At 52.6% G+C, this 22,477-nt stretch overlaps 2 protein-coding genes across 6 annotated transcripts; one reads left to right on the top strand and one right to left on the bottom strand.

Moving 5' to 3' along the window:
* Positions 1-15,803: 15,803 nt before the first annotated feature.
* On the bottom strand, positions 15,804-18,125 carry DRAP1 (DR1 associated protein 1). Of its 2 annotated transcripts, none has more exons than XM_045893242.3 (7): positions 17,836-18,125; positions 17,510-17,582; positions 17,305-17,398; positions 16,893-17,012; positions 16,679-16,793; positions 16,354-16,442; positions 15,804-16,022 (listed from the first exon to the last, which is right to left on the bottom strand). In XM_045893242.3, the coding sequence occupies exons 1-7, from the start codon at positions 17,875-17,877 to the stop codon at positions 15,917-15,919; spliced, it is 639 nt and encodes a 212-aa protein (XP_045749198.1). In that variant the 5' UTR covers positions 17,878-18,125; the 3' UTR covers positions 15,804-15,916. The 2 variants fall into 2 exon arrangements, with proteins under 2 accessions (XP_045749198.1, XP_045749200.1); XM_045893244.3 differs by having other exon boundaries at positions 16,679-16,772; positions 17,836-18,123.
* Positions 18,126-18,300: 175 nt separating this feature from the next.
* Positions 18,301-20,599, top strand: CUNH11orf68 (chromosome unknown C11orf68 homolog). Of its 4 annotated transcripts, none has more exons than XM_045893248.3 (2): positions 18,301-18,461; positions 19,194-20,599. In XM_045893248.3, exons 1-2 carry the CDS (start codon positions 18,316-18,318, stop codon positions 19,951-19,953), a joined length of 906 nt encoding a protein of 301 aa, XP_045749204.2. In that variant the 5' UTR covers positions 18,301-18,315; the 3' UTR covers positions 19,954-20,599. The 4 variants fall into 4 exon arrangements, with proteins under 4 accessions (XP_045749204.2, XP_045749203.2, XP_064432247.1 ...); XM_045893247.3 differs by having other exon boundaries at positions 19,197-20,599; XM_064576177.1 differs by lacking the exon at positions 18,301-18,461 and adding an exon at positions 18,775-18,914 and having other exon boundaries at positions 19,197-20,599.
* The last annotated feature ends 1,878 nt before the right edge of the window (positions 20,600-22,477 follow it).

Raw genomic sequence — 22,477 nt, forward strand, 5'->3', positions numbered from 1 at the left:
TTATTGGCCTGCGGGCGTTCTTTATTCACTAGATTGCAACCATCTATCTGTCAATATTAGCTCTGAGGGTCTTTGTGGAATAGAAATCCTTAAATCTGATGTAGTTGGATCCATAGATGTCTGAATAGAGGTTTGTGTTTTGGATGTCTTTTTTTTTTTTTTTAAGATCTTATTTATTTGTTTATTTGAGAGAGAGAGAGAGAAACAGCATGAGAGGAGGGGAGAGGGTCAGAGGGAGAAGCAGGCTCCCCGCTGAGCTGGGAGCCCGATGTGGGACTCGATCCCAGGACTCTGGGATCACGACCTGAGCTGAAGGCAGTCGCTTAACTAACTGAGCCACCCAGGCGCCCTTGTGTTTTAGATGTCTTAAGAAGTCCTTTCCCTACCCCTAGGTGGGTCATTCTCCTATATTTAGTCATAGATCATAGTTTAACATCTGCGTTCAGAGCGAAACGCTCTATACGTTCCTTTTCTGGTACTGTCCCTAGCTGGTTTGAGAGTCATATGAGGAACTGGGCAGCCTTCTCTCATTCCTTGTCTTTTGGAACAACTGATACATGATAAGGACCATTTGTTCCTTGAAAGTTTGCAGAATGTCCCTATAAAAGCATCTTAGGACTCTTTTGTGTTGGTGTCTCAGATGATAATTTTCTTTACTGGTTACTGATCTATTGAAATTTTTGATATTTTTGTGCCAACTTTGACATTTCATATTTCTCTGGAAAGGCATTCACTTTTATTTAAGTCTTTATATTTACTAACATCCAATTATTTATAACAATGTTCAATTTTTTTATTTTTTTAAGTTTTTATTTAGTTAGTCATTTAAGTAATCTCTAGACCCGATGTGGGGCTCAAACTCACAACCCTGAGATCAAGAGTCACATGCTCTTCCAATTGAGCCAGCCAGGTGCCCCTGATATTTGATATTTTAAACTTTTGTGGGGCTCAGGGGTCAGATCACATGGGGCCTGGTAGCCATGGGAAGGACTCTAGATTTGTCTTAAACATGATGGAAAGTGACAGGATATTGGAAAAACCCATTTTGCCACTTTGGGGGGGGTTGGGCAGAGAGAGAAGGAGAGAAAGAATCTTAAGCAGGCTCTATGTCCAGCACAGAGCCCAACAGAGGGCTCAGTCTCACAATCCTGAGATCACGACCTGAGCCGAAATCAAGAGTCGGACGCTTAACTCACTGAGCCACCCAGGTGCCCCTTCATTTGGCCACTCCTGAAACCCCAGGTCCACCTCAAGAGTATAAAGAGATGGAGTGGATCCTGAAAGGGAAACCTTGCGAGGAGATAGATTTGGAAAAGGAGCCTCAAGACTGGCCTCAGGGAGTGGGACCAGGGACTGCCTTCTAATCTCCGAGGCTGAGGAGAAGGGCTTTAAGGAAGCTGCCTGGAGGGCTCAGGAGGGGCTCCCTGAAGCCTGGCAGCCCAGTGGGTCAGGGACACATGAGACTTCCAGAGAGGCTGTGGAACCACAGTGGGAACTGGCTTGCAGCCAGGTAGTAGGAGTCCTGTCCAGAGGGCTTCTCTCATCTGGCAGGGGGCACCCGACGGAGGTGGGTGTGTGCCAGCCGAAAGAATACTGGAACCAGCCAAAAGAGAGTCCCTGCCCACTTCCCAGGAGTTACAGTCGGGGAGGTGGCCCAGAAAGGAGCTGTAAGAGCCCACGTTCAAAAGCTGCCACCCAGCGACTGGCTATCTTATCCAGAGCCAACCAGGGAAGAACTCTCTGCACCCTTGTCCCTCCTTCTTCCTCCCTGCGCTCCAACAGCAGAGAGTTCTCAAGCTGGGGGAGCAGGAGGGGAGGGAGAGGGGCCAACCTGACTTCTCCCTGTCCTCATCATCGGGGGAGATGGGGCCCGCAATGGCTGGAGAGGCGGAAACTATGTCATCGAGGTTTGAGACTTGGCCACCCCACAAAGCTGGGCAGTCTAACGGAACTTACTGGATGACTTCAGATGATCATAGGACTGCAAGCAAACATGGTACAGAAGTTCAGGACTTCATTTGTGGGCAGAGAGAGAAGTTCCCTTATGAGCTTTAGAGGGACAATGGGAGACAAAAATAATCTTTAATGATATCCCATGAACCTTTTTTGGTAAAAGTAGCCATCAAGTAGAGGATTTTGAGAGGGGGAGTGATGTGAGCTGATTTATGTTTTTAAAAGGTCTCTCTGACTGCTGGAGAAATTAGACAGGAGGGTCACGGGGAACAAGAGACTCTCATCCGGGAAAGGCACTGGAAGGCTGGGGCCGGGAGAGGCAGGGGGAGGAGAGGAGAGGTCTGGAGACGAGACCTGGGCCTGCTGCCATTTAGAGGTCAGGAGAGGTCAAGAGGACATGGCCATGGAGCCCAGACGAGAGCAGCCAGTGGGGAAGAAGTGGAGAGAGTGAGGGCTCCCAGCCAAGTGAAGAGAGTGTTTCAAAGAGGAAGGAGTGACTAACTGCGATGAGAGCCACTGGAAGTTCAAGGCAAAGCTAACAGAATTAACGACTAAACTTGGCAACCTTACTCGCTCCGCAGGCCCCTGCTCCAAGCACCAGACACAGGAGACTTGTTGCAGACTTTGGCTGTTGGAGTGTGGTTGGGGTTGGCCTCAGTATCCAGTACCCCTGGTCCCTCCTCACGGAGCCCCATCTGAAACTTTTCCTTTAGTCTAGGACAAAGTTTCTTTCCCCTGAAGAACTTACAGGAGCTCTCTTCTTCTTGGGGAGGGAGCTAAATTACTACGTCTCCCATTTGGCTGCCGGGAGGCTCAGAGATGGACAGGATATTCAGTTAATAGAGCCGAGAGCGGGCGCCTGGATGGCTCAGTCGTTAAGCGTCTGCCTTCGGCTCAGGTCATGGTCCCAGGGTCCTGGGATCGAGCCCCGCATCGGGCTCCTCGCTCCGTGGGAAGCCTGCTTCTCCCTCTCCCACTCCCCCTGCTTGTGTTCCTGCTCTCGCTGTCTCTTTGTCAAATAAATAAATAAAATCTTAAAAAAAAAAAAAATAGAGCCGAGAGCACTATAGGGGCTTCATATTTATTTATTTATGTTCTTGATCTTGATCTTCATGCTCTCTTTTCAATTCTCTTTTCACGTTTTTGGTTTTCCACTTCTATTTTTCTTTTATCTGCCTGCTTCTTGTTGGAAACTACCCCATGTGCCTTGAGCATGAGGCAGGTATGCGAATTAATTCTGCTTATTCAGCAAATGTATTAAGATGCCTTTTACTTGTCAGGTCCCTTTGATTTGCAATTGACAGAACTATATTAAGCCAAAGAAAGATAAAATAAATGACTGGCTTATTTTACTAACTCATAAAAAGGGCAAGGGTATACCTGAGCTGCTCAATTTTGCGTGGATGGCAGGACTCAGGTCCCCTTGCCTCTGTGTGTGTGTGTGTGTGTGTGTGTGTGTGTGTGTGTGTGTGTACTCTCCTCATTTCATCTCCATTTCCCTTTCTCTGTCAGCTTCATTCTCTCTGATGGGAATGTTGGCTGCAGGGAGCTCCACGTTGCTATCTTTGGACCTTTGCCTCCAGTGTGAAAAGAAGTCTCTTCCTGGGTAGAAAAATCCCAGGGAAGGGCTCTGATATGTCCTGCCTCGAGTCTCATGGCCAACCTTGCACCAATCAGAGGAACCCAGTGGGAAGGGGACATTGACCAGCATTTCTGGCACTACCAGCTGGTTGGAGCGTGGGGAGCAGTCCTCTAAAGGTGGGGATGTGATTTGAGGTGGCCTGAGGGCAGATGGGCAGGGCAGACCAAACACCCACCACATGCCTACCATGTGCGAGGCAACTAGGAGGGATGCAGATGGGAATAAAACAAGCCTTCTGCCCTTGAGATGGGCACAGTCCAACGAGGGAGGTAAAACATGCACTGACAATTATAATAAAATCGGAACATGGGACGAACCTTGGAAGAGCAACAGGCAAAGGACTTGGGGTATTCCAAGGAGGGCAAGGGACTTCTGATTCTGGCCATGAGGACTTGCTCCGTGGACCAAAATGATCCTTTTGCCACAGACAACTAAGAAACTGGACAAACGTAAGAAACAACTACTTTCAGATATTAGGAAACTGGTAGCACAGGACTGTAATCCATGGGACAAGGGAAGCAGATGAGGTGAGCCCTACCATCACCCGGGTCATCTACATCTGCCATCTGCCTAGAGGTAAATCCCCTGCTGCGTGCAGGGAGAGGAACCCAAACAGGGTCCATCAGTCTCACTGATTAAAGAGTCAGAGACCAGAGTTTGGACAGGCAAAAGGCAGCTAGGATTTCTGAGGTAACATTTAAGAGGAGGAACCTATGTAGAAAAAGAGCCCTAAACCCTGTAGAAGGAGCCCCTTAAGCTTTTGGAAGAATACTAATCTGCACATGGCATAAGGTGAAACCCCACAAAACTGGACAAGAACACATTTCAAGAGAAGAACAATTACTGCAGAGCTGAAGACAAATAATTCCCAGAGCTCACATAGAACTAGAAATCTTTCTAAGAAGATTCTCTCCAGTCAGAGTAGAGAAATCTCACTGAATACACAGAAAATTCAGTAAAGAGCCAGACGGGCCACGCCATAGAGGTGGGCCTAAATCAACCCTTAAAGAAAGCTACTCAAGACCCACCATAAAAGAGCTTGAAATACATCTTGAAATGATCAAATCTAACCCGCAAGTAACTAAATTACCAGGAAAAGTCCAATACTCTTTAAAAGAACTCAGTAAAATCCAGATTAATAATGTAAAGTTCACAATGTTTGGCATCCAATAAAAAATTAATATACATACAAAGAAGGGGGGGAAATGTGATTAATAACCAGGAGAAAATCTGCCCACAAAAATGAACTCAGAAGATGGCAATACTATCCAAATTGATTCGACTTAGTCCCTATCAAAATCTCAGCTGCCGGGCACCTGGGTGGCTCAGTCATTGAGCGTCTCTGCCTTCGGCTCAGGTCATGATCCCCGGGTCCTGGGATCGAGTCCCACATCGGGCTCCCTGCTCCACGGGAAGCCTGCTTCTCCCTCCCTCACTCCCCCGCTTGTGTTCCCTCTCTCGCTGTGTCTCTCTGTCAAATAAATAAAATCTTAAAAAAAAAAAATCTCAGCTGCCTTTTGCAGATATTGACAAGCTGACCCTAAAGTTTTTGTGGGAAGTCAAGGGGCCCAGAAGAGCCAAACAATCTTGAAAAAGAAGAACAAAGTTGTAGGACTCACATTCTCCAATTTCAAAACTACTATAATCAAGACTGCGTGGTACTAGCATTAGGACAAACATAGAGATCAATGGAATAGAACTGAGAATTCAGAAATAAGAGCTCTTACATTGACCGTCAGTTGATTTTAGACAAGGCCATTCAATGGGAAAAGAACAGTCTTTTCAAGAGATGATACTGGGACTGCTGGGTTTTCACATGCAAAAGAGTGAAGTTGGACCCCTACCTTACACCATATATGGAAATCAACTCAAAATTAATCATAGACTTAAATGTAAGAGCTAAAACTATAACACTCTTGGGGAAAAAAACACAAGAATGACCTTGGATTAGGCAATGGTTTATAACTTAACAGAATTAAAAGCACAAATAACGAAAAGAAAAAAATTAGATTTCATCAAAATTAGAAACGTCTGAGCTTCAAAGGACACCATCAAGGAAGTGAAAAGGCAGCCCACAAGATGGGAGACAATATGGGCAAATCATGTATTTGATAGAGGACTTGTGTCCAAAATGTATAAAGAACTCTTAAAATTCGGGACGCCTGGGTGGCTCAGTCGGTTAAGCGTCTGCCTTCAGCTCAGGTCATGATCCCAGGGTCCTTGGATCGAGTCCCGCATCGGGCTCCCTGCTCCGCGGGGAGCCTGCTTCTCCCTCTGCCTCTGCCTCTCTCTCTCTATATATATCTCTCATGAATAAATAAAATCTTAAAAAAAAAAAAAGGGGGACGCCTGGGTGGCTCAGTCGGTTAAGAACTCTTAAAATTCAACAATAAAAAAGGCAAATAACCCAATATAAAAATGGGCAAAGCAAGCACACAAAGAAAGAAGAAACAGAAACAGACTCATGAATACAGAGAACAAACTGGTGGTTGCCAGAGGGGAAGGAGACGTAGGGATGAACCAAATAGGCAAAGGGGATTAAGAGGTACAAAGTTCCAGTTATAAAATAATTAAGTCACAAGGATGAAAAGTATAGCACAGGGAGTATCATCAATAATACTGTAATAACGTTGTATGATAACAGATGGTAACTACACTTATCATGGTGAGCATTGCATAATATATAAAATTGTCAATTCACTGTGTAAACCACTGTGTAAACTAATGTAAACCTGAAACTAATATAACATTGTATGTCAACTATACTTCAAGAAAAAAAGCACGTTAAAAAAGGATTTGAACTGGGGCGCCTGGGTGGCTCAGTCGTTAGGTGTCTGCCTTCGGCTCAGGTCATGGTCCCAGGGTCCTGGGATCGAGCCCCGCATGGGGCTCCCTGCTTGGCGGGAAGCCTGCTTCTCCCTCTCCCACTCCCCCTGCTTATGTTCCCTCTCTCGCTGTGTCTCTGTCAATAAAAATTTTTTAAAAAAGGATTTGAACTGACACTTTTCCAAGAATATATCCAAATAGCCAATAAGCACATGAAAAGATGCTCAGCATCATTCACTACAAGAGAAAAGTAAAAAACAAAAAGTAACAGGTGTCAGTGGGGATTTGGAGAAATTGGCACCTTGTGCTTTGCTGGTGGGAAGGTTAAGAGGGTGCAGCTGCCATGCGAGACAGTATGGTGGTTCCTCGGAAACTCATAGAATTGCCATATGACCCAGATATACCCCGTCTGCACGTATATCCAAAAGAATTGAAAGCAGGGACTGGAATAGATATTTGTACACCCATGTTCATGACAGCATTATTCACAGTAACAAAAGCTGGAAACAACCCAAATGCCCCTCAATGCATGAATGGATAAACAAAATGTGGTGTATACATTAATGGAATATTATTCATCCTTTAAAAGAAGAAATTCTGACACACGCCACAGTATGGGTGAATCTTAAAGATATTATGCTAAGCGAAAGAAGCCAGACATATAAGGATAAATATCGTGTGATCCCACTTACATAAGATACCTAGAATAGTCGAAGTCAGAGACAGCGAATAGAACACTGGTTACCAGGGCCTGGGGGTAAGGGAGAAATGGGGAGCTGGTGTTTAATGGGGACAGAGTTTCAATTTGGAAATATGAAATGATTCTGGGTCGCCTGGGTGGCTCAGTCGTTGGGTGTCTGCCTTCGGCTCAGGTCATGATCCCAGGGTCCTGGGATCTAGTCCCGCGTCAGGCTCCCTGCTCAGCAAGGAGCCTGCTTCTCCCTCCCGCTCTCCCTCTGCTTGCTGGTCCCCCTGCTCGTGCTCTCTCTCTCTGTCAAATAAATAAATACGATCTTTAAAAAAAAGAAAGAAAGAAATGATTCTGGAAATGGATGGTGGTGATGGTCGCACAACACCGTGAAAGTACTTAATGCCACTGAACTGTACCCTTAAAAATGGTTAAAATGATAAATTATACGTGTATTTTGGTACAATAAAAAAAAAGAAAGCACATAAATGGTGTATACACGCCAATTAAAAAGAAGAGGTTGTCAGATTGCATTAAAAATGCAAGACTCAAATTTTTTATTTATTTTTATTTATTTATTAGAGAGAGAAACAGCATGAGAGGGGAGGGGGTCAGAGGGAGAAGCAGGCTCCCCGCCAAGCTGGGAGCCTGATGCGGGGCTCGATCCCAGGACCCTGGGATCATGACCTGAGCTGCAGGCAGTCGCTTAACCAACTGAGCCACCCAAGAGTCCCTGCAAGATTCAATTGTATTCTGCCTGCAAGAAACCCACTCTAAATGAAAAGACGCAGATAGGTTCAAATGGAAAAGGATGGGAAAAGGTATGTCATACAAACACTAACCCAAGACCTAAAGGAAGGAGAGGCCACTTTCAGCCAGGCCCCCAGGAGGGCCTCCCGGAGGAGGTGACACTTGAGTTGAGCTTTAAAGGCTTTGTAGTATTAGGGACTGTGAAGGCTAAGAAAGCCCACGTGGTGAAGGCATTGAGTGTGCATGTGTGTGTGTGTGTGATGAGTGGCATACAGAGAGTTAATTACCACACTGGTGGAGGGAGGTGAGCTGGGTTTGACAGTTTAGGTGCGGTGGAGAGTTCATATGTGGCTCCAGACCGAGGGGGCGGGCAGCGCAGAGAACCCAGGAGGCAGAAACAGAACTTGAAGCATTTAGGGGAAGGGGAAAGTGAAACCTGCCTGGGTACCAGGCCACGGGCCACAGCGGAGACTCTGTGGCTGGAGACCCGCAGCATGCCCCTCATTGGAGCAAGGAAGGGGGAGAGACTCAGTGGCCAGGGCTGTGCCTCTGAGCACCTGGAACAGTGAGCCCACACACGCCCTATCTGTCTCCCGTCCCCTCTCCCTGCTTTCTTCCCCTTCCTGGGACCTACCACCGAGCCCTTAGGTGTTTGCAATTTTGTTTTTGGTTTGCCAGTTACACCATCCCTAACCAGAATGGAAGCCCCCCTGAGAGCAAGTTGTCTTTTTTTTTTTTTTTTTTGGTATAGAGAAGGAGGTCAGTTTAATAACATAAAACAGAACAAAACAGAAAAAACAGTCACCCAGAAGCCCCTCTTACTGGTCAAGGTACTCATTCCACCCCCAGCTTCTTGCCCCATCATCTGGCGCTTTTACACAGACACAGTCTTATGCTTTTCCAACGAGTGTTATTAGTTACGCCATGATTCAAGATCCCGGGGTGGGGGTCACCATGTACTCAGGTCCCCAGTCACCACCTTGGGAGAAGGATGGAGGACAGAGGAGGGGTGGGTGGAGCCAGTTGAGATCTTCCCAGGACACGTGCCTTCTGCCCGGCGGTTGTCCCAGGCTGACACCCAGGATGCCGGGCAGAGGGACTTGTACATATACCGGGAGCCATCACCCCCTTTCACAGCTCCACTGCGGTGGGAATCCAGGCAGTCCCTAGTTGGGGAAGGGGCTGTCCGAAGGGGCAAGACGAGTAGTTCTTGACTTTGGTCTTGATGTCTTCTGGTGCTGAGTCCCAAAGACACCCCTGAAGCAGCTCGCAGCTCAGTGTGACCCTCAGCAAAGACACCAGTCAGACCGGAAGCCGCAGGTTGTCAAAGCTTTTGTGTGTTTGGGGCGCCTGGTGGCTCAGTCAGTTGAGCGTCTGCCTTAGGCTCAGGTTTGATCCCAGGGTCCTGGCTCCTTGCTCAGCGGGGAGCCTGCTTCTCCCTCTCCCTCCACCTCCCCCACCCCCGCTCATGCTCTGTCTCTCTCTCTCTAAGAAGTAAATAAAATAAAATCAGGGGCGCCTGGGTGGCTCAGTCGTTAATCATCTGCCTTTGGCTCAGGTCATGATCCCAGGGTCCTGGGATAGAGCCCCACATCGGGCTCTCTGCTCGGCGGGAAGCCTGCTTCTCCCTCTCCCACCTACCCTGCTTGTGTTCCCTCTGTCGCTGTGTCTCTCTCTGTCAAATAAATAAATAAAATCTTTAAAAAAATAAAATAAAATAAATAATAAAATGGTTTAAAAAAAATCTTTTTTGTGTTCCTCCCCAGCACCCAGAACAGGGCTTGGCACAGAATAGGGGCTCAGAAATATTTGTTGAGTGAATGAATGATAGAAACATACATGATCCCATAAACACTGCAGGGCCACTGTTTTCCTGTCCTTATGAGACACTGTCTAGGAAGATAAGTGGGTTTAGCCCATTTGGGAAGATAATAATTGGCAATATCTTCTGTTTTTATTTAAACTTGGGAGCATAGGGTGCCTGGGTGGCTCAGTTGGTTAAGCTACTGCCTTCGGCTCGGGTCATGATCCTGGAATCCCAGGATAGAGTCCCGCATCGGGCTCCCTGCTCAGCGGGGAGTCTGCTTCTCCCTCTGACCTTCCCCCCTCTCCTGCTCTCTCTCTCATTCTCCCTCTCTCAAATAAATAATAAATCTTTAAAAAAAATAAATTTGGGAGCATAGACGGGAGCAGCCCATGCTCCTTGGTTTGGGGCACTCCGCGCATCACCAACGTCCCAAAAAAGCCTCCCTTTGAAATGAGCTTTCCCTTCAGCCCATCCCCAATCCTATTCCAGCATCCCATAGCCCCCCCTCCCCACTCTTGTGTTTGATGCGTGCCCTTCCAATCTGCTTTCTAGGCTTTGAGCCCCATATGCATCAGTGACGGGAGGCACCATTTACTTCACACTCACTCTGTGCTGGGCACTTTGCTAAGCACTTAATGCAGCAAATCTCACTTCATCATCACGTGTCCCTGAAGGAGTTGCTACTGTTGTCCCCACTTTATAGATGCGAAAACTGAAGCAGAGAGACCTTCTGTCAGTTGCCGCAGGTCACAGAGTAATTGGCAGAAATATACAAGATTGTCCTGCTCCTCTGTGTTTTTAGTTTCCATAAACATGGCTCTGCTGAGGATCTTGTTCTGTATTTTTCTGTTTTTCATGCAACACTGTGTTTAAGCCTTGTCCACACTGCTGACACTTAGCCTCTGGCTCTTCAGCACCTCAAACCATCCCAAAGACACATCTATTTGCGAGAGCTTTTACCCAGGAGTGGACCTGCCGGTGGGCACGTAAGTGTCAAACTGCCCTTTCAAACATCCTGACTCCCACCAAAAGCATCAGACTTCCATTTACCAGCTCCCTACCAGCTACCCTGTTTCTGTGGGCTTCCTATTCTCGCCAGTCTGGCAGGTGCCATGTGGGATCTTGGGTTTTCCTTTGCAGCTCTCCGATTACCGGGGTGGGTGCAGAGATCTTAGTCCTCGTTCCATTTTTTTTTTTTTTTTTTAATGACATTTGAACATACACATGCACACAAAATAGGAAGGACATGATTTCAGAATAGAGTTCACTCGATGAAAGGAGGTGAGGGTCACCCAACTCCTGCCCCACTCCCCAGCTACAAGGAGTCCCCTGAGGGAGTCCAGAACCCCCCTCTCCTCTCCCAAAGGCTCTGCCCAAGGAGAGGAGGGACCAGGCCCCTGGTGGAGCATCTGGGTTGCAGGAGTCATCCCCCTGCCATTGTGCCCGTGGCCTGGAACAGCAGGAAGTTGGTTCCCTCCATGTCCTGAAGCCAAACCTTTTGCACCTGAGAAAGGATGGCCCTCGGGTGAGAGGAGGCCATTAACTCCCTTTTCCCTGCCTACTGGGCCCCTGGGCCCCCGCACAGGGCAAGTGCGGATACGAGATCCTCCTGTGCTCCTACCACTACCTTCTTCCCCTTCGGGAAGCTTCTGAGGCCCTGAGAGCCTGCCACAAAAACACCCCCCAGCCATGGCAGGCCAAGTGCAGGGCTATTGGCTCCTAAATCAGGCTCCTGGGTGGTGGCCGAGGTTGTGGGAGCCGGGCGAGCCCATGGGGAAACCTGACAGGATCAAATCGCAATCCTCCAGGACCGTGGCAGTATCCTGCATAACTGTTTGGGTGAGGAAATAATCAGTTCTGTTAAAGGTCAACCATGTTCAGGAAATGATCTCTATGTGAACCTCACTATCCTGTAATGTCATCAAAGTAGCTTAGCCCAGTTATGTCCTCTCCATTGGAGACCCAAATTATATTTTTTAAAAACTGATCAGCTGAAGACTTGGACTAGAGCTTTAAAAAAGAATCTTAAATTCCTTGAAAACATTCAAGTTTAAAATACTTATAAAATATATTTCTATTACAAAGCACTGACATGAATGCCCTATGTGACTTGGAATTTTCTTTGAGGTCATTTTACCACAAATCTTCATTAAAAAAAAAAAAGCCAAAGTGAATAAGAAAAGGTTCTATTTTTCAGAAACAGCTTCCCGTGTCTAAGTTTCTTTCATAGACTTAAGTTCCTAGTTCAGGTTGTTAAAATGCCCATCTGATTTTTAGATTTTAAGTGGGTTTTTGTTTTGTTTTCATTTTAAAATAAGCCTGCCACCAAAAAAAAAAAAAAAAATTTCTTGTCAAAATTTGAACTATGAGTTTTTCTCATGTTTAGTTATGTAAACTAGCACAATAAATGCCTGGAGTAGTGCTGTGATTGCTAAAGCACATACATGAGACCAGCAGCAAAACCAAAATGTACTTTGCTTTTACTTCCCCTAGTAAAGAATTTGCAGGCAACCATGTTTAATTTGAATTATCTAAGATGGTAGAAGATCTAAGAAGCTAGGAAAATAATTGAGTTTTACAGCATTTTCAGAATACAAAAATAAGGTTAGATATACAATCATTCTAATTTTTCAAAATCCCATGTGATTCAGACTGCTCCCTATTTCGCTGTCCCTCTGCCTGGAGCCCTCTCCTCAGTTAATGGGCTTTTCTACTCCAATCTCACCCTGGCAGAGTCTCCCCTGAACCCTGTATGGGATGACTGGGGGCACCCTTCCTGCCCCAGGACTCCCAACTCCTCCCTAATTATGCTTTATTTTCCCCAGGGCACATACCACCATCTGACACACTATTTGTCTTCCTTATTGTCTCTCTCCCCCGATCAGAAATAAACTCCCAGAACACTCATAATCGTCACTACCTAGCAGGCCACGGGTACCCGATAGATAAAATTGTTATGAGGTTATCATAAAAATGTACATCTTGAATGTGCAGCTTTAATGTATTTTTATATACAAGCACCACCCAGTTCAAGCGGTGAAACATTTCCAGAGGGCTCCTTTGCGCCCCGTCCCAGCCAAGCTGCTGGCTCCTGGTGCCCAGGGGTGCCTGCCAGGCACAGCCATCGTTCCCCTTCCCAGGATGTACCTAGAGGCCCAGTCAGGGGTACTGTCTCCCCGGGGCCCCTGCCCTCACTCAGGAGGCTGCACTCCTAACACTTGACGAAGGCTGGGTCAGGCCCTTCCCAAAGGCCTGTGAGGTCCTGCGGCAGAACCAGCCAGTCGGTCACACCGGTTGGCTAGACCACTTTTCCTAGCCTCCCTCAGGTGGGACCTTGTGACAGGTCCAGTAGGAAGTGAAGAGGCGATGGGACCACTTCCAGCCCTGGCCCCAAAACACCTCTGTGGGCTACAAGTTTGTCCCTTCCTCACTGGCCTTGAAAGTCATGGGTTGCAAACGGTGGGGCCCCAAGATGGAAGGGGCCTGGGCCCTGCAGTCCCTCTTGGAGAAGCACTGTCACTGATCAGATGAATCCCATTATGAGTCTCACATGAACAAGCAAGAAACATCCGCTGCATGTGAGCCTATGTATTTTGAGTTTAAGTCAGCCCTTTGCCCTAATAACTAGTATATACAGTATAGCATATATAACTAAGACAGGTAATCAATCCCTAGCCCCATTTTACAGATGAGAAAACTGAGACACAGAGAAGCTATAGAACTTGTTCCAGGCTAGCAAATGGAGAAGTCAGGATTTGAACCCAGGGCCTGGTTCCAGAGGTCATGCTCATCAGCCCACCGCGCAGGCCGAAGAAGCAGGCCTAGAACACAGAGACGCAGGCCAGCGGCTCCTGGGTGTCTCCCTCTCACCTGTGTCTCCTCAAGTCTTTTGCCTGGAGGCTGCTCCCAGCACCCTGGCCTCCTTGCCTTCCCCAGTCATCCCAGCCTCATCACTCTGCACCTTCTCAGTTCAGAACCTCACCTCTGGACACAGCCCAGCCCCCGGCTCCTAGGGTCTCTTCCTCTCCCACGCCCACCCACCCATCACACCTGTGTGGCAGGCCCTCGGCTCCGCGGGCCCGGCGCCCACCTTCCCCGGACTGGGGCGGGGGCGGGGCGGGGGAAGACTGCCCCTCCTGCTCCTGGGCCGCTGGGGACCGCCTCCCATTCGTGGTCCCCGTCAGCCAGAGCTCTCTCAGTTACGAGTGACCAAAACCCAACTGGCTTCGAGTGGGGTAAATGTTTATTGGCTCACGTGACTAAGTCCAAGGGATACAGGGTTCAGGCAAGCCTGGGTCCCAGGGTCCTCAGAAACGGGTACCTCTGAGGCTCCTGGCTCTCCTGTGCCAACTCCATTCTCAGTCAGGATCACCCGTCGGGGTGGGAACCGGCTGCCAGCAGCACCCAGCCTACACTCTGTCAGCTTTGCTACCCCAGGGTGGCCACCGTCACCCTCACCAGGGCTCTCTGCTGCCTCCAGGGCCACGGCAAAGCGAGCCATCTTGTCAAGACCTGTCCCCAACGGTCCCCCCAAAGTCCCAAGGGCTCAGGCGTGTTGGCTGGCCCGCTACGGTCACAACCCGGCCTCCATCTCTCACTGTGGCCAGAGTATGTAGTGCGATGTCCCCACCCCTCAACCTCAGGGAGTGGGGTCAGCTGCACATACTACAGGTTGAGTAGAAGAGAGATGGTCCCCAAAAGACAGCAGCGGCTCTATAACCACAGCAGAGGCAGACAGCACCCAGGTGCCCCTCGGCTCCGGGGGCCCGGGCCCATCCACACCTGCCGCCTGGCCTCCTGTGCCCCAAAGACACTTGCATCAAAACTGAATACCTCAGTGCCCCTGCCAAACCCTCTCATCGTCCCCCACCTCGCCCTGGTCAGGCTGGGGTCAGCCTCAGGCAAGCGCACCGCACCGCATCCGTCTCCCTCCCGTCCTTCAGTCCCCTCCCTTGCTACAGCCTGCCCTTCTGCTATCTTCGAAATCAAAACCCAAAACTCTGTCCTCGTTCTGAGCCATGGCTCTTGTCTCAGCCCTGAGCACTGCCTCCCCTCCCCTCAGTTTCTCACCTCCAGCTCCCCGTTGTCAACACCCACCAAGCCTTCCCTAAAGCTTGCAAGCTGTTCTGACAGCTGACCTCTCCCTCCTGGGGGAGGAGGGGCTGCTCTTCAGTCTCCTTTGGTGGCCTGCCCAGGCCCTCCCCTCTCTCCCTGGGGCGAGGTCACCTACTCTCAAGGCTCACACATCTGTCTCCGGGCCCCTAACATTCCAGGGCCCATTCTATGCCTCCCCTTGGCAGCTTCTCGGGCACCCGAAACTCGCCACAGCCCAACCTGTGACCCTGACACCTAATCTTGCTCTTTCTCTGTGTCCTCCAGCTGGAAAAGGGCCCCTGCCCAAGTCGCTGCAGAAAAAAAAGCTGGCAGTGCCTAAGGGTTCCCTCCCTTTCAGCCCCACAGCCAGTCAGTTCGCAGCACCCTTGAGTCTACTGGTAACACGCACCTCAAGTCTGCCCACGGCCGCCATGTCTCCTGCCCAGCCTCACCAAGCCCCGGCTCCCTGAAGGCACACGTCTGCCTTGGGGGCCCCACGGTTCGAGGGTCTGCTTAGAAATGGGGGCAGACTGACCACCAGGGTCACTATCCTGCTCGAAAGCCAATCTTTGAGGCCCTCGATAGTCCCACCTACCTCTGCTCCCACTGCCCCTTTCCACACGCCCTTCATGGCACCAGGCACCAAGCTCTGCAGTTTTCAAGGCCTCCTCCCATTATTTGTCCCATCTGTCCCTTTGCAGCAGTCCAGAGTGGGCAGAAGAGTCTCCACCAGAGAGGTAAGAAGCCACTCAAAGAAAAAATAGGAACCTCTCCAGGGTCACACAGCACAACGGAACAGGTTGTCCCCCAGCATAACCAGGACCTCTGGCTCCGGCCCTACACCACCGCTCTGCCTACCTTCCTTCTGTCAGCAGCCCTGCTCCTACCCCGGCAGAACCGTGGCCTCTGGACCCCCCCTTCACTCAGCTGCTGCCCTGCCCGCCACCGCTCCTGGCCTCAGCTCAGCATGGGGAAAGCAAGCAGGTGGATGGGTGGGAAGGTGGCCACAGAGCCCTGTACATAGGCTGGGACAGACACCGGTGTTCCCTTTTATTATTAATTTTTTAATAAATTTAAGAACAGCTCTATCTTCTCTCCTCCCCCCAGAGCAACTAAAACCAACTAAAAGGGGGCGTGGCCTGGGGGGCAGAGGGCGCTAGGAGTCATAGTCCTCTTCATCCTCTGCGTCAGGTGCTGAGGGGCCCGGGGGTGCTGGGGGCAGAGGCAGAGTCGAAGTGAAGGGCATGAAGGGTGTCGGGGGGCTGCAGGGCAGAAACAGGAGAGAAAGATCAGGCCCCTCTCCGGTGCCCATTCGTGCCCACTGAGCCCTACCCCACCCCCATGAGCATGGAGCCTGTGGCCCTCTGTACCAAAGGGCAGCCAAGCTCAGTGAAGGGAAGGACCCAGAGCAGGTCACACAGCGCCTGCCCAGGCCCCATCCTGGGTGGAGGAGGAGACCTTCTGAGAACAGTCTCCTGCCATTAAGCCATGCTCAGTTCCCCGCCCCCGTCCCCCAAATCGGCCACAAGGACAAAAAAACAAGTCAGCCTTGCGGAGTCTGCTAGCCCCCTCTGGTGCCACTGAACTGCTTACCTCTGAAAGTGGGCAGGGGGATGACTGGCCTGGGGTGGGGCCTGTGATGTCTCCTCTTCCCCCTCAGTGTCTGTATCGTCAGACTCATCCTGGGAGCAAGACAGGGGTCAGAGGAGACAAGAAAAGCATGAGCCCATCACTGTAGAACATAGACCCCTGGGAATGGCAGGGACAGGTGACTGATCTCTATAGCCTGACCTTTATAGCCCCAATTTACAAAAAACCATAGGTGAGGATGGGACCAGGTGTCCAGCCAGCAAGGCCTGATGCAAGACTGCCTGCTCCACACCATGGGGTAGGGCAGCAGGCTGGGGGCCTCACTCACCTCCTGCTCCGAGTCCGTCCCTGACAGCTTCTTGTCCTTGCTTTTGCTTCCCATCCCACCATTCTTCCGGCCACTGCTTCCTGGCTTCCGGCCCCTTCGGGAAGGTACAGTCCATCTGCCCAGAGATCTCACCACTCCCTGACCACCCCCCAACCACCCCCAGCCCCAGTGGCCTTGGCCTTCCTTGCCTGGACACCTGGCCCTGGCTCCCCACCTGCGGGTACCCTTGTCCCCGTCCATGTGGTTGTCTTCCCCATCTCCCTGCATGTCAGGCACAGAGGCCACCAGGTCCTTCAAGAAGTCAAACTGCTGCTCCAGCTCAATGCACTGCTTCCTGGAAGGGTGGGGGGAGAAGACAGCATTCAGGTGGGGCCCAGATGTCTGGGCCCTCAGCAAGGGACAGCAAGGGTCTCTGGATGTCAGGAGAATAGAGCCTGGAAAACCTCCACCCCATCTCCACTACTGGACCTTTCCGCCTGGCTAGACCACCCAACCCCTCCTCCCCCAGTTCAAACTCACCAGTGTTTGAGGCATTGCTGGTCTCCCAGCAGCCTCCCACCTCCCCTAAGTGTGTGAACTTCTGGGGCAGGGTCCCACTGGGCCCAACCAGCTCCCAGGCCACTCACAAGTGGGATGTGGTCATGGTCTTGGCATTTCGGGACTGGGTCACCTGGCAAGCCTTTTTCAACAGCGACTCCAGGAACAGCTCAAGCGCCCGGGCTGAGGAGCGTCAAGGAGAACACGGGTGGGGGATCCCCAGCCTAAACAAGGCGATCCCGGGCTCCCTCCCTACCCCACGTCCCTCAACCTGGCCAGGCCCCGACAGGATACAGATGATGACAGGCACTGCCGCCGCCACCTTCCCAATTTCTTCGTCAGTTTGCATGATCTTCTTGATCCGCGCCTGGGGAGGGGGCAGAAAACTTGGACCCTGTCACCTCCGTCCCAGAAAGGGGTGCTGGGGAGGGCGGACCGAGAGAGGGTATCCCGGGAGAAAGGGGGCGGGGGGCACGGACGCGGGGAGAGCACGGAAGGGGGCGGGGCGTCCGTGCCCCCGAACACCTCGATGCGCCCGACGCCCCCCCCCGCCAGCCCGGCTTGGGCCCGAGCCTCCCGAGAGCCCGGCCCGCTCCTCCCGGGCCCGGCCACGTGCTCACCGGCGGGAACCGCGCGTTATACTTTTTCTTCTTGCTCGGCATCTCAGGGCCTCTCTTGCCGCGCCGGGCCCAGCGCCGCCGCCCGCAGCTTCCCGGCCCCCGGGCCTGCTCGCCGCCCGCCTGCCGCGGTTCCCCCGGGTCCTTGTGCCGCCCGCTCCGCCCCCGCCGCTCCCCACGGGGTCCTAGCGCCGCGGGTCAGGACGTCGCTCGCAGGGCGGAGCGCCCTCCCCTTGGAGCCTCCCTGGCGGTGCGCGTCGCTCCCGGACCGGACCGCCACTCCCGCCGGCCCCCGAGCTTAGGAGAGCGAACGTTAGCCCCGCCCCCGAAGCCCCGCCCCGCCCCGGGTTCCCCGACGGCCCCGCCCCCGAGGTCAGCCCCTCCCCTTGCAGGTCCCGCCCCGCGGCGCGGCCGACCGGCCCGGCGGCCCCGCCCCGTGCTGCGCTTGTCTATAAAGTTGTTGTTGAGACGGCGGGCGCTAAGATGGCGGCGGCGGCGGCCGTGGCGGGGGCGGGGCGCGGCGGCGGCGGCGGCGGTGGCGGCGGCGGCGGCGCAGGCGGCGCAGAGCCCCGGCAGGAGCGGAGCCGGGCGCGGGGCTGGGCCGGCGCCGAGCGCGGCGAAGGCCGGAGGTGACGGCGGGGCTGCGGGAGGGGGCAGGGCAGGGCTGGGCGGGGGCGCGGCTCGGGCTGTGGGCGCTAATGGTGGCGGGCGCGGCTGGCCCGAGGCTGGCGCTCTCGTAGGCTCTACCAAGCCTGGGTTCCAGGCTGGCGCTCTCGTAGGCTCTACCAAGCCTGGGTTCCAGGCCGGCCACCGCCCCATTGGCCTTGGACTGGTCACTGCCCTTTCTGGGCATCAATGTGCTCGTCTTCAAGTGGGCCCGACAGCGCCATCCTCGAAGGTCTGGCCCTACTGGGCCTGCCTCGATGCTGCGCGAACGTGCGCTTCTTTGCCTCCCTTCGTTAAATCCCAGCGCTCGGGATCCTTGCCAGTTATTGTCAGGGCCAGGAGGTGTAGCGGGGCTGCTTGCTCCCACACCTGAATTCACATTTCGGCCTTGTCACTCGTTGCAGGTGTGACCTTGGGTAAGTCACTTCTCTCTGAGCTTCAGTTTTCTGGTCTGTAAATCGGGGAGAGTGGTAATAAGATCATCAACAACCTTTATGCAGCGCTTATTCCACCTCAGGTGTTTAATGCTCAACAGCTCTAGGGGACAGGAACAGTTGTCCTCTGTAAAGATGCAACTGAGGCATGGACGTTAAGTCCTGCCCAAGGCCACCGAGTTTAGCCCATTGGCTGCACCTGGTACGGCCCAGCAAACTGTAGATGTGTCCTGGGCCTGCCCTAACTCCGTTCCTTCACAGCAGGATGGAGCCAGGTGAAGAGATGGAGGAGGAAGACTCTCCAGGCGGCCGTGAGGATGGCTTCACTGCTGAGCACCTGGCCGCAGAGGCCATGGCAGCTGACATGGACCCCTGGCTGGTGTTTGATGCCCGAACCACACCTGCTGCCGAGCTGGATGCCTGGTTGGCCAAGTACCCACCATCCCAAGTTACTCGCTATGGGGACCCTGGCTCGCCCAACTCTGAGCCTGTGGGCTGGATTGCAGCATATGGGCAGGGCTATGTCCCCAACTCGGGTGATGTGCAGGGCCTGCAGGCAGCCTGGGAAGCTCTGCAGACCAGCGGGCGGCCCATCACACCGAGTACCCTGCGCCAGCTGGCCATCACCCATCATGTGCTCTCTGGCAAGTGGCTGATACACCTGGCACCTGGCTTCAAGCTGGACCACGCCTGGGCTGGCATTGCTCGGGCTGTGGTCGAGGGCCGGCTTCAGGTGGCCAAGGTGAGCCCACGGGCCAGGGAGGGTGGGCGCCAGGTCATCTGTGTTTACACGGATGACTTTACGGACCGCTTGGGTGTACTGGAGGCAGATGCTGCCATCCGTGCGGCAGGCATTAAGTGCCTGCTCACCTACAAGCCTGACGTCTACACCTACCTGGGCATCTACCGGGCCAACCGCTGGCACCTCTGCCCCACTCTCTATGAGAGTCGTTTTCAGCTGGGGGGCAGTACCCGCGGCTCCCGTGTGCTGGACCGCGCCAACAATGTGGAACTAACCTAGTGTGGCCAAGGGGGGGGAGACCACCTATTGCCCCTTTCCCCCCGCTCCCTGCTAGGGTTGGATCCTCCCATCTTCCTCCTCTTTGTCCCAAGGAGTTTGAGCCCCCTAGCTCTGAGGACTACGCCAATCGGGAACTGCCTGCATCTTCGATCCCTTTGAACTCTTGCCCTCCGTTCAGGGCTGACTCAAGTCCCCACCAGCTGGAGGCTCTGGCTCCCTGAGGGCCGGACCCTCAGCCTCTCTTTTCACTGCTGCTCCCCTCGGTCATCCAGGACCACAGGCTGGGTACAGATTCCCAGGAGGAGAGCCTTCCTTGGCCACCCTCATCCCCAGCTGTACCTCCCTCTCCTCCTAAATCCTTTCCTTCTCTTCCCTCACAAGAGAGAAACATTAGTGCTTCCAGTCCCTCTTGGAGCCTTCAGTCCAAGGGGCAAAGGCCCTGCAGGCCTAAGCATGCTATTTTGTTGGGGGGGAGGGGGTGATTGTACCCACTCAGCCCTTGGCAGAGAGAAGGGGTGCCAGGGCCATGGACATGGGGCCTGCCCCTCCCTGCCACCTCATACAGCCTGCACCACCTTCCTTCCTTCCTTTACTACCTTGACATGTGCCTGCTCCTGGCATTTCAATAAAACCCAGTTTGGGTGTGTGTCTTGAGTGTTTTTTAAAATACTGGTTACCTGCTTTGGTTGCTGGGGAGAGGCAGGGGCCAGGAGAGACTGCTTCTCTGCCCTAAGTGGGTACCCCTAACTGCCCCCAGTAATAAGATTCACCTCATTGCCAAGGCTGGGAACCTCTCTGAGAGTCTCTGCAAAGCCAGTCCTGCTTCCCCTCCATCCCAAGAATCAGAATCAGTTTCTCAGTGGTTTCCCATAAATCTAGGGGCTTGACCCAGCAAAGTCTGAGCACAGGGTGTATTTGTGTCAGTTAGAGAAAGGTACCCTCTTGCTCCTGGCATTTCTAGGTTAGGGGATATGGTCTGGTGAGCAGAGGATGGGCTAGACTTCAGCCGCCTGGGTTGGACATCCTTACGCAGTAAACAACCTGCGCAACCATAAGGAACTCTGGAAGCGCTCTCGTTTAGACTCACTTCTCCCGCCCTGACTGTCCTGGGCCCCTGGACAGTTTGCATAGCACTTCATATGTCTTATTTAAGTCTCACAACCTGCTTTGGAGATGTTGGTCCCATTGTGTGTTCAAGGAAATAGAAGCCAAGAGGGAAAAGGAGTTCTCTCAGGGTCATGCAGTGAGTTGGGCAGAGTAGGACTTAACACCCTGGCCCCTGCCTCCTCCTCAGACTGTTACCCAGGGCCTCACCCACCATGAGTTCTTCACAACCCACAAGGCACATTCACTCACATGATGTGGGCAGCACCACTCAACTGAGGCTACTGTAATCTGGGAGTCTGGCTCCAACATCCCCCAGCCCTGTGCCTGGCCCTGGCCTTGATTGGAGGCCAGGGTTTCTGGCAAGGAGCCCCTTGGGACGCTGCTCTCGTGCCGTGCCGGAGCTGACTCAGCCTCCAGCAGCCTCACCAAATTGGAATTTGGAGCAGGGGAGCGGAGATGCCACTGGGCTGACTGGGTGGAAATGGGTGAGTCATGAGATGCTGGCTCAGCCCCCTCCCCAGCTTCCTCCTCACCCCAAGTTTCCCCAGGGCTGAGTTCCCTCAGCCCAGTCCTGGGAAGTCCCAGAGCTAGGTGGTCTCTGACTTGGAGCCCATTGCCCTGCATCCCTCAGACAAGCAATGCTTTGCACTTGACCAAATCGGGCCAAGGCTTGGGGGGATCCTGCCAGGCCCTGATGGGTCCCGCAAAGCAGCCCAGGTGGTATCAACAGCACCTGATTCTCCTTTCCTAACAGAGCATTTCACACACTTCCCTCCCTCTTCCATCCTCATGGCGCTGCCTTAGCCCACTCCTCACTCGCACACCACTGCAGCTTGCCTCCTCTGCCTCATTGCCTCCCACCGACCCCATCTCTCCTCCTACAGCCAGCTCTCCTGCAGAGCTACCCGTGCCCCCCTCTCCTCAAAACCCTTCCTTTGGGGCGCCTGGGTGGCTCAGTTGGTTAAGCGGCTGCCTTGGGCTCAGGTCATGATCCCAGGGTCCTGGGATAGAGACCTGCATCAGGCTCTCTCTTCAGTGGGGAGCCTGCTTCTCCCTCTCCCTCTGTCTGCTGCTTCCCCTGCTTGTGCTCTTTCTCTCTCTGTCAAATAAATAAATAAAATCTTAAAAACAAAACAAAACAAAACAAAACCCTTCCGTGGTTCCCCGTAGCCTGCAATATAGAGTCCACTCTCTGGAGGCAGCCATGACCCTAGACCCCTGCCAAGCCCCAGCTTCCCTCAGGTGCCCCTTCCTGCCTGTGCTCACCCCACTGGAGCCAACTGGCACTTCCTTCACCCCTTGGCATGCAGCCCTGGGCCTCAGGACGTTCCTTCTGCTTGAACACCTGTCATTCAGCAAGGATTGGGAGGTTACTTATATAATCACTCGATTGATGCCTATCTCTCGCTGGTCCTAA

Source organism: Mirounga angustirostris, unplaced genomic scaffold (assembly GCF_029215605.1).
Source record: "Mirounga angustirostris isolate CCGP_5_RB_7025 unplaced genomic scaffold, mMirAng1.0.hap1 SCAF_13, whole genome shotgun sequence".
Taxonomy (NCBI): domain Eukaryota; kingdom Metazoa; phylum Chordata; class Mammalia; order Carnivora; family Phocidae; genus Mirounga; species Mirounga angustirostris.

What these genes read in the sequence shown, in the direction of transcription:
- CUNH11orf68 (XM_045893248.3), top strand. Translation starts at nt 18,316, where the DNA reads ATGGCGGCGGCGGCGGCCGTGGCGGGGGCGGGGCGCGGCGGCGGCGGC. An exon ending in GAGCGCGGCGAAGGCCGGAG is followed by an intron (nt 18,462 to 19,193) that starts GTGACGGCGGGG and finishes GTTCCTTCACAG; the next exon opens with CAGGATGGAGCCAGGTGAAG.
- DRAP1 (XM_045893242.3), bottom strand. Translation starts at nt 17,877, where the DNA reads ATGCCGAGCAAGAAGAAAAAGTATAACGCGCGGTTCCCGCCG. An exon ending in GGCAGTGCCTGTCATCATCT is followed by an intron (nt 17,399 to 17,509) that starts GTATCCTGTCGG and finishes GACGCTCCTCAG; the next exon opens with CCCGGGCGCTTGAGCTGTTC. An exon ending in GGACGGACTCGGAGCAGGAG is followed by an intron (nt 16,443 to 16,678) that starts GTGAGTGAGGCC and finishes TCTTGCTCCCAG; the next exon opens with GATGAGTCTGACGATACAGA.